Consider the following 10,433-nt stretch of genomic DNA (forward strand, 5'->3'; position numbering starts at 1 on the left):
ACATATGTAGGTATGTAAGAATTTACTTTATGTTTATTATTTAATTTAAATAAATTTATGTTTAATGTGTGCTACAAACTATTTAAACTTTTAAAATAAGAAAATGATAAGAATGAGTAAAATTAAATATAACAAGTTTTCTAACATAAATTTATGTATCAGTACAAAGATTCACAGTAAATTTGTGATATTGTTTATGTAAGCCGCCAAATGGAATTTGGACAAACCTTTTATTTTGGAAGGAACAAAAATAAAAAAATGTATGTTAATTTATATAAACACATACACCAATATGCATGGCCACGATATCATTATCAATATTTTTCGTGGTAATGTGAATTACCACGATAAAATAATTATTTTTATTTTCTAGAAAAATTTCCCTTATCTTCCCAACACAAGTTTAGACTATATTGGTAACATTGCTTTAACCACTTCACCCTTTTACACGCACGGGCGCGTTCAAAATGTTTTTGGCGTTAGACGCATACACGCACGGGCGCGTGTGAACTCTATATTAAAAAAAAATCGTTCTGCATAATACCTTGCGTTACTACGCATTCTCTCATATGTGCGTTTGTATCGAAGACATTTGATCCTCATAAATTAAATTTAAAAAATGCACTTTACGACAGGGGTGGCCAACCCGCGGCTTGCTTTGAACATTTTTATTTATATATTTTTTATATTTCATTTTTAGTATTATATATTTTTTTACAATTAACGTTTAGTATCATATTATTATATTATCTATGTTTACATGTAAGAATAATACTAAACACAATAATAATAACTCATTACGTTTTAATTTTTCACTCCAAAAAATGTCTATAGTGTATCAAAATCTAATATGGGGATATATAATTTTATATGTGGATATATAATTTTATATGTGGCTCGCATTTCCGTTATGATGCATTTCCAAAGTGGTAGCAAGATCATTTGGGTTGGATACCCCTGCTTTACGATGCTAGTATTTTTTTACACGTTTCTATCTATGCATTCTCTCACATGTGCATTTATATTGAAGACATTTACCCCTCATAAATCAAATAAAAAAACTGACACTTTATGATGCTAGTATTTATTTTACACGATCAGGTTGCTTTCATTTAGATTGCTTTCATTTCACCCACTTCCATGGAATGCGGAAATTATCAGACAATTCGAATATATTTACTTTATTTCTGGATGTCATCATAAATTAGGTAACAAAACAGAAACCATAAATTTCAAATATTTTCTCAGAAGATCTATTCATTCAGAACTGCGTATTATAACCAGATGGTAAAATATATTCGTGTAAAATCCACAAAAATCAGAACCAAAATTTAGTTTGTTTGACGCGAATGGGGAAAAAATTAGAAGAGACGCGCAATTCCATTGTCCAGAATGCATGGTTGCTTTATGCGTTACACATTGTTTCAAAAATCACCATACTGTATTATAAGGTATTTTTTTTTTATTTGACAACAAACATTACTTAAGATACACACATACATATGTATTTCTATGTAATGTTTAGAGTTTGGATGAAAAGAAACAGCAAAGGAGGCAACTTAAAATTTTTATTAATTTAAAAAAAAAAAAGATTTTAAAAGTGTAATAATAATAATAATTATGAATAAATAATTTTAAACTGATTTTTTTCATCATTCTCATAACACATCACATAATAAATCGCAATAAAAAAAGGTGATTATTTTTGACCATTTTTTTAAAATAAACCCGAGGATGAAGTGGTTAAGCTTGCGCATGCGCATAAGATGAATCTCTGTGTGTAGAAAATCAATGTGATCTGTCAAACGAGATCTGTCAAACATCGATAGGAGTTTATTGAAACGTAGTATTGCAATCATGGTGTATACGTGCTGTGTGCCTAAGTGCAATGGAAATTACAAGAACGGTCCTAAGGTTAGCCTCTTCCAATTTCCTCGAGATGAGGTTATTAAAAACAAGTGGCTCCAGGCAATTAGTCGAGCACATTTTTTACCTACTCGGCATTCCAGGGTACGTATCGTTTTAAATAATTAGTTGTGATTATGTTATATGATTTAAATTATAACATGTCACATAGGTGTGCGAGCGCCATTTCGCTGAAGCAGATTTCAGACGAAACAGCGAATACTACGACGAGAGAACTGGACGTCATCTAAGCGTTCCCCTAAAGCTATTAGCTCTAAGGAAAGGCGTAGTACCGTCACAGTTATTACACTCTTCTGAGTATTTATCTTCGTCGACGCACATCAAAAATTCTACTAGTGAGTTGTATAAAAACGAGGTGACCAGGTTTTTAAAAATCAAAAGTAGTATATTATATTCATGAACTATGATTAGATATATGTTTTAAAAATATACTGAGGTGGGGAGAAAATATAAAAAATATTAATCATGTGAACTTTATTCTCATAACATGATAAGACGATAATTTTTATACTAAATGCGTCATAGAAATATGTAAACCCTCAAAATATCAATACATTTTAATCTAACGCATATCCTATATTATATTTTTTCTTTCCTATTCTTAAAGTAAATGATACCACTTTATATACATTTGATTATTCAAAAACTAACTCTTTATATGTTTAAAGAAGTTCAATTATTTTGTATGAATATGTATTCAGTAGTTTTAAAAATTCCTAGATTAAATAATGAAAACATCAAATATTGTTTTTTCTAAATTTCTAGATCCAGACGTTAAGAACCTTGAAACAAAAATTAACACAATTGAATGTGATATTATGGTAAACTATGAAACTTTCAGTACATCCATATAATTAAAAATAATTTAAAATTTGAAATATTTATTTTCTTTCAGTGTAAATATATTAAAATAGAAAATGACAACGATGAAGATGGTAATATACATACATTGGATGATATGTTTGAAGAAGGTAAGAAAAATATATATATGATACTTACAAATCTATACATTAAATATTATTACAGCTTTTAATTTACAACCAAATTTTATTTTCAGAAATTCATGAAGTTAAAATTGAAAATACAGCTAATATTCAACAAAATGATTTCATGGAAATACAAGTAATAGTAAAACTGAATACATCCCATGTCTTACTTTACAGCCCAAATACATTATTCCAAATATATTGCCTGTTTTAGATTAATCCACTCAGATATATTTCTGATCATATTAATAATAAAAAATGTTGGGTCATATTTTGAGTTCTCAATCGATCATTCGAAAAATATTCATTTATACTATCTCAAATGATATTTGAAAAAATCTTAGAATGAGATATTTTGTATACTTGAGCAACACAGGTAGTCGTTTTTTCTCTCAATACACATGAGTGACTAGTGCCGCTCTAAAATCCGTAATCCTTTATGCGCCTTTATTTGATTTCTAAATGAGATATATTAAGACGCTCCTCAATTAAAAAATGCTTTAAAATTTAAAGATAAGCGTTGAACAATAATAAAGGGTGGGCATTTTGTTTTTTTCAACGAACGAATTCTGCAAATTTGGTCATAATAAACACCGCCGTAAACATTCTATTCATAAATGTTTTTCAAAAGCAATTCAAGTTAAAATGCTTTCGAAAAACATTTATGAATAGAATGAGTTGGGTGGTTTGCTATGACCGAATTCACAGAATTCGTTTGTTGAAAAAAACAAAATATTGGAATGGTCCACACTTTTTCATTGTTCAACATTTATCACAAAAACAGGTGTGTTGCAAATTTTTGTGAAATTATAAGTTATTGGTATTCATTTTTTCAAGATGCAAAGATTTTTTTTCAATCAGTTCTATAATTCGATTGTGGTTAATTTATTTCTAGTTATTTAGTTTATATGTAAATTGCACAAAACAAACAACGATACTGATACGATCTTTATGTATATAAAATTCTTTACAAACATTATTAGCTATTATATATACACAGGGCCGGCCCTAGGTTATTTGGCGCCCCAGGCAAAAACTAAATTTGCGCACCCCCCCCCCCCTATTAATACTTGATGAGCGCAAAAATATAATTCAAATTAAATAAATAATATATTATATTTGACAACATGCTCTTTTTTACGATTGTGGGTATAAAGAATTTATAATTTATTTTTTGTTGTGATTTTTTACGTGTGAAATAATTTAAAGAGTACACAGTAGTGTATAAAAACTAATATCAGATTATATTCCTTAACAATATTGTTTGATAATTTTAAGTGAATATTGCGCCTTTATTTGGAATCACGGCGCGCCACAAAATCTAGCGCCCCAGGTGATTTCCTGTACTGCCTGCCCCTCGGGCCGGCCCTGTATATACAATAAATTTGATAAAATTATCTATTTAAAAAGTTCCATCAACAAATTAAGCATTGTCAATAATCATTTTTCAATTAAATATTATTTTATAGATATTGAATTTTAGCACAAATTGGTTAAAACCGATTAAAAAATTACGAATATATTCGAGTACTTCATTCATTAATTTTTATTTAATATTCGAATAGTTGAAAACTACGAATAATTGAAAACCCTAATTATATCTAAACTAAGTCTATTTTTATATTGCCGGTTATAGTGTAATTAATTATTTACTCAATAAATAATATCTTGATCTTAATTTTCAGAAACAAGAAGACAACAACCATGAGAAACATTCAAGCGATGTTAAGCATTTTGATGTAGATGTGCAGTTCAAGTGTGCATATTGCCATAAATTGTTTACACAACAGAATGCGCTTATAAAGCATCTCAAGCTACATTCCGATTTATTTAGTTCTAAATGTGACAAATGTGAAATTTGTAAAAATAGATTGAAAACAGGATGCAAGCTCTCACAGCTCATAGATTCTTGGAAATATGAATGTAACAAATGTGAAAAAGCATTCAAGAATAAAAATAAACTTTTGAAGCATATGAATGTACACATCGGTTCTTTGGACTTTGGTTGTGACATTTGTAGAAAAAGATTCAAGTATAAAAATTATCTTTCAAGACATATGCGTGTTCATAGTGATGTTTTGAATTATAAATGTAACAAGTGCGCAAAAGCATTCAAATTTAAAAATTCCCTTTCGGAACATATGCATGTGCATAGTAATTCTAGAAGCTTTCAATGTGACTATTGTGGGAAAGCATTGAAACGTAAAGGTGATCTTGTACAGCATATGCATACTCACAGAGATACTAAAGATTTTTTATGTGATATATGTGGAAAATCATTTCGTTGTAAAAGATGGATTGCACGGCATATGAAACATCACATTTCAAAGCATATGGAAGATGATCTTAAGTCCAAAAACTTTGAATGTGATAAATGTGGAAGACAATTTAAATCCATAAATTTCCTTTCGAGGCATATGGATATACATAAAAGTTCTTGGAATTATAAATGTGACAAATGTGAAAAACCGTTCAAGCGTAAATGTTACTTTTTACAACATATGTATGCTCATGTTGATTCTTTAAACTATAAATGCAACAAATGTGAAAAAATATTTAATTGCAGAAATGATCTTTTAAAACATAAGTATACACATACTCGTAATAATCCTTTGAATTTTAAATGTGATCCATGTGGAAAGACATTTAAAAATAAAAGTTTTCTTTCAAGGCATATGTATGTTCATAGTGATTTATATGATATTAAATGTGACATATGTGGAAAAGCATTCAAATGTAAAGAACACCTTTTGAAGCATATTAATGTTCATTATGATTCAAAGGACTTTGTATGTGATAAATGTGGAAAAGCATTCAAATTTAAATATTACCTTTCACAGCATATGAATGTCCACAATAATTCTTGCCTCTTTAAATGTGACAAATGTAGGAAATTATTCAAGAGTAAAAACATGATTTCAAATCACATAATAATTTGTCATGCTTCTTTGAACAAGTGATTTTATGAATCACCGTTTATTATAACGTTTGTTTTAGATTATATTTATTGTATTATAATTCTCTTAAATGTATTTTATTAAATTGTAATAAATGTTACAGATCTGATTTTTATTATTATTATTTCCTAAATTTAAAAAAATTTGAGCTTAAGTTTTTGAGTGCTAATTTCGTGCAATAGAAAATATAGACAAGGACGGATAAGGTCGGAATGTCAAATTAATGAAATAAACATAAGAGTGTTTAAAGTAAATCAATAGCTTATTATTCATATAATTGAGCCAAAATTGTGAAATGTAGAAGGGGTTGAAAAACACTTAATACTCATGAATGAGTATACTTACTAAAATTATGTGATCCAACATCCCCATGGATGAATTAACTCGCACGTTGTGGTATTGGCTTTGATTTACATTGTGGACGAAAATTTTCATACTTGCTGACTGGGAATTAAAATTTACGATATACTAAGTCATATCCCAGCATTTTTTATATAGTTTCTATCTATTTCAGTGGGCCAGTTTATTAGAACACATGTAAGATATAGTATTTAGACGTTATTTTTTTTCGGGATAATGCACAGTTTGCCCAAACATTTTTTACACACACATATTATGTATCAATACGCACACACATTGCATTTAAATTAAATTAATAAATAAATTTTAATTAGATATGTTTGTACTGTATTTTTTATATATTTTAGTAAGATATATAATGTATTTTTTTAAATACAAATATTTTTTTTAGTTCTGTTTTACACCTGTAGCTATTAAAATTCGGAAAAGTTAGAGGTTTTAGAATGTTTTTAGAGAAGAAAATCAATCATTAAGCTGTTATTAAAATAGCTATCCAAATTGTTTTTTTTTATATTATCTGCTTTTAACAAAAATACATGCAATTTGAACCTTTATCAATAAAAAATGTACATTATATACACAAATCTATTAAGCGTATTTAAAACATACATATGTGTTATTTTTATATACAGCCATATTCAACAAATAAACTTAATTGTAGAAGGTGACGATTTGTTAAAAAAAGTATAAGCTATCTAAAAAAAGAAAGAGTTGATTTTTTTATTCCTCTATTTTAAATTAGTCTTGCCTTCAAATGGTTATATTTTTCTCTATGGCAGCACTGGATCTAATGCTAGACGTCATTATCATGTCGCCGATTCGTGTTTGAGTGCAATAAATATTCATTAAGGTGACAAAAGCACGTAATAAACGTTATGTTTTGCAATATTTTATTAGTTTTTTTACTAATATACCCCTATTTAAATTTCCATACTCACGTAAAGCTCAACTTCAAAATTGTCGAATGTTGTTTATAGGTTATAAAAATATACAATACCTTTTAAGATTTTTATAAGACATAGAGTCTAATATATAATGTAATATGTAATAATAATTGTATTTTAATGTTATTAGCTGTATGGTTTAAAAATACGTCTTAAAAAAATATATATTTTTTATTAATATTCTTATGATAGTTTATGGAGTCTGATATGTATATATATATATATATATATATATATACATAATTCATGATATAACACTCATTAAATTTTTATTTTCAGGCTATGGATCCAGTTTTTTTAAACACCTTTGTTGTAAAAAATGAAATTAATAAAAAAAAATCTTGCAAAAGTAAAGCTGGCAATGATATTATACATAATGAATTAAATACAACGTTTTCATGCGCAACAAACACCGACAACGAGGCTGAAAAAGAAATATCGATAATACCAGATGTTGATGTTACTGATTCTTTATGTGAGTTAGATGCATTTAGTGGAATAAAAAATGTAGAAAAAAGTAAAAATTTAGAACCAGAGCTTAACGACGTTGAAATGAAACCAATAGCCGATGTTGTGGAAGCTTTTAAGTGCAAAGATTGCGACTTTCTGACATGCGATAAATCGGCAATGATCTCACACTGTCAAAATTTATGCAATAAACAGGTTTGTTAAATAAAATTATTATATAAAAATAAAATATAATTTTTATAAATATAAATATTAATTTAAGCAGAGTGTTACTGAAGTAAAAAAAGAAGTAGAAAAAACGATGTATATTTGCGGTAAATGTTCTATTCCTTTATCATCTGTTGAAGAATGTCGGAGACATATGATGATTAACCATAATTTACAAGAAATTACTACAGATAATGAAGAAAAACTCAATACGTTAGATATTTAATTATACTATATTTATATATGTATATACATTTTAATATTTATTTTATACATATGTTTTCATTTTAGAGATAAAAACAATAGAAAAGATAACCAAAGCATTCGTATATCTAAAGCCGTTGAAGAATATTGGTCTCAACCCAGAACCAAACAAGAAGCGCAAGCTGTGTTATGCGGAGATAGAAAGATAAAGTATTTATTAGATAATTTTTTCTACATTCAAGATTAAATTTTACAATTTATTTTATATTTATTTTTAGATGCACAATGAAGCAATGTCTTTATAGATTTAATTCCGAGGAATCAATGGAAACGCATCGAGCTTGTCACGTCGATGTTATTCCAACAACAACTACGACTTATCAACGCTCACCGCAAAGAAATCCAACTCCACCATATTTGTAAGAATCTTAGAAAATTTTTCTTTATATTATTTTTTAAAAATATTTATTTATACATTGCAGGTGTTCAATATGTAAAATTAGCTGCAATAATTGGCCAACTTGTTCTTTGCACTTATGGCGGGAACATCAGATTTTTTTGGATATATTATCGTGTCCTTTATGCTCTGCCGTGAAGACACACAGTGTTTGTATGTATATATTAAAACTTTTATTTATGATTTACAAGGGTAAATAAATGAAAACCTTAAGTATTTACTGAACGAAAATAGTATAAAAATTATGAATCTGTATTGTGTTTAATTCAAGCTTTCCAGCGCTTAGAAAGTGCATTGATACATTTAAAAAATGTTTCAGCTGAATTCTCAGCTAATCCTGCACCACCTGTTGCACCTCTTTGTTAGACCTGAACTTCTGGTCCAAAGATTTAAAAATGGCTGAGGAGTACAGAGGATGTTTAAGACACTGAAAGAGAAAATCATAGATTGCTACAATCGTCGAACAGGCAGTATGGTGCCTGAGTATTTTATATTGCAGTAATACACCTATACACAAAAGTTTACGTAGTTTTGATTCAATTGTAGGTCAAATTTTCATACCGTTCATATCAAAAAGAGAGTCAGCGTAATCTATTTCTTTGCTTTTATTTTTAAGAAGTATATCATTCCTTGTTAACTCTTTTGAATTCCAGTAAATTCTTCCTAGAAAATCGTCACCTTCTGCTTCAAAGCGTTGCAAAAATATCTGATACATATTGCAATTGTAGCGGCCATTTTAAGCTAATGCTGTCCTGAATGTCTGATTCCTACTATAGCTATAAGTACATTGCTGACAATTTACACGACAATATAGTTGTGTTTTAAATTTTTATCGCACTCTTAAGGCTTACATTTGTCTCCCCTCATATATTCTTATGTAATGAATATATTCAATTTCAGCTAAGATGGTTCAACATCTAGCGAGACATTGGCGGAATGTGCAAAAGAATAAAAATGGCACAAAAAACAATGTAGAACCTGCAAAAGAAGAATCCGATCAAACTCCTAATCTTCCACGCTGGTATGCTAAGATGCAGTGTGAAATATGTAACAAGGTATCCAATTTATATATTGAATACTTTGAAAAAGAGTGTCACATGCAAAAACATTTTATTTTAACTTACTCAGAATAAAACCATAAATTGACTGTTAATACTAGCGATTTTTTTACGAGTTTTAACTATAAATATATTAACTATTGTCAGTTGTTTCGTACAAAAAATAACTTAAAATTGTTTATTTAATAGTTGTGATGGTCTTCCTACTAATCGATTTTGTAATAACATCTAAAACTAGTCTATAAATGTATTAAGTTATAATTATTACAAGTCATATGATGCATTATATATTTTTAGTTCTTTTCTGATTGTAAAAGTTTGAAGAAACACATACAGTGCGTTCATAAAAAAATCAAACCATTTATATGCAATGTGTGTGGACACTCGACTGGTAGAAAACACATGATGCAGGTGTTTATATATATTTATATAATATAGTTTTCTTTGCTCAATTATTTATATGATCACTTTATTCCAGCTTCATATGCGTCAACATACAGGAGAAAAACCATTTGTTTGTAATCATTGCGACTATCGTACCGGAGATCACAATACTTTACGCAAGCATATAATGAGGCACACAGGGGTAAATTTTTTTTATGAATAATATAATTGTTTACGTTGTAATTAGATAATAATATAATAAACATTTTAGGAACGTCCATATAAATGTGTTCATTGCACATATTCAAGTATACAAAGCGCACCATTAAAACTCCACGTGAAAACCGTTCACGGGAAAAAGACTGCAACGTAAATCTTATCTTAAAATTAGACTGACTTTTATTATTTATATATTTATATTATTGTCTGTGATTGTTTTTCTTTTTTAATAAATGTGATATGTGTGCAAACGAAACAAATTA

General features: G+C 28.2%; 3 protein-coding genes across 12 annotated transcripts; all 3 read left to right on the plus strand.

The window, feature by feature from the left end:
- Positions 1 to 1,750: 1,750 nt before the first annotated feature.
- Positions 1,751 to 5,978, plus strand: LOC148229672 (uncharacterized). Of its 2 annotated transcripts, XR_015811288.1 has the most exons (6): positions 1,751 to 2,010; positions 2,078 to 2,281; positions 2,692 to 2,747; positions 2,822 to 2,897; positions 2,984 to 3,048; positions 4,598 to 5,978. XR_015811288.1 is itself a non-coding variant. In XM_088196776.1 (5 exons), the coding sequence occupies exons 1-5, from the start codon at positions 1,858 to 1,860 to the stop codon at positions 3,124 to 3,126; spliced, it is 612 nt and encodes a 203-aa protein (XP_088052902.1). In that variant the 5' UTR covers positions 1,751 to 1,857; the 3' UTR covers positions 3,127 to 3,272. The 2 variants fall into 2 exon arrangements, 1 of the variants encoding a protein (XP_088052902.1); XM_088196776.1 differs by lacking the exon at positions 4,598 to 5,978 and having other exon boundaries at positions 2,078 to 2,261; positions 2,984 to 3,272.
- LOC148229673 (uncharacterized) lies at positions 4,577 to 5,978 on the plus strand (the record flags this gene model as incomplete). Its single annotated transcript, XM_088196940.1, has 1 exon — positions 4,577 to 5,978. A coding segment is annotated over one exon (1,296 nt), but the record flags the coding sequence as incomplete, so codon positions are not given.
- A 1,013-nt stretch (positions 5,979 to 6,991) lies between these two features.
- Positions 6,992 to 10,430, plus strand: LOC148229674 (uncharacterized). 9 transcript variants are annotated; one of them, XR_015811284.1, is made up of 11 exons: positions 6,992 to 7,079; positions 7,453 to 7,836; positions 7,904 to 8,061; positions 8,140 to 8,262; positions 8,331 to 8,471; positions 8,535 to 8,662; positions 8,829 to 9,291; positions 9,410 to 9,564; positions 9,865 to 9,978; positions 10,046 to 10,153; positions 10,223 to 10,430. XR_015811284.1 is itself a non-coding variant. In XM_088196763.1 (10 exons), the coding sequence occupies exons 2-10, from the start codon at positions 7,456 to 7,458 to the stop codon at positions 10,322 to 10,324; spliced, it is 1,410 nt and encodes a 469-aa protein (XP_088052889.1). In that variant the 5' UTR covers positions 6,992 to 7,079; positions 7,453 to 7,455; the 3' UTR covers positions 10,325 to 10,430. The 9 variants fall into 9 exon arrangements, 5 of the variants coding, with proteins under 5 accessions (XP_088052889.1, XP_088052891.1, XP_088052893.1 ...); XR_015811286.1 differs by having other exon boundaries at positions 7,002 to 7,079; positions 7,907 to 8,061; positions 8,781 to 9,291; XR_015811287.1 differs by having other exon boundaries at positions 7,002 to 7,079; positions 7,907 to 8,061.
- Positions 10,431 to 10,433: the final 3 nt, after the last annotated feature.

Source organism: Plectrocnemia conspersa, unplaced genomic scaffold (assembly GCF_051122295.1).
Source record: "Plectrocnemia conspersa isolate PC_06_02 unplaced genomic scaffold, ASM5112229v1 ptg000011l, whole genome shotgun sequence".
In the NCBI taxonomy this organism is placed as follows: domain Eukaryota; kingdom Metazoa; phylum Arthropoda; class Insecta; order Trichoptera; family Polycentropodidae; genus Plectrocnemia; species Plectrocnemia conspersa.

Excerpts from the sequence above, each read along its gene's own strand:
- LOC148229672 (XM_088196776.1), top strand. The coding sequence starts at position 1,858 with ATGGTGTATACGTGCTGTGTGCCTAAGTGCAATGGAAATTACAAGAAC. Across the intron at positions 2,748-2,821 it reads CAATTGAATGTGATATTATG|TGTAAATATATTAAAATAGA; the intron begins GTAAACTATGAA and ends ATTTTCTTTCAG. Across the intron at positions 2,898-2,983 it reads GGATGATATGTTTGAAGAAG|AAATTCATGAAGTTAAAATT; the intron begins GTAAGAAAAATA and ends TTTTATTTTCAG.
- LOC148229674 (XM_088196763.1), top strand. The coding sequence starts at position 7,456 with ATGGATCCAGTTTTTTTAAACACCTTTGTTGTAAAAAATGAAATTAAT. Across the intron at positions 8,062-8,139 it reads AATGAAGAAAAACTCAATAC|AGATAAAAACAATAGAAAAG; the intron begins GTTAGATATTTA and ends TTTTCATTTTAG. Across the intron at positions 8,663-9,409 it reads CGTGAAGACACACAGTGTTT|CTAAGATGGTTCAACATCTA; the intron begins GTATGTATATAT and ends ATTCAATTTCAG.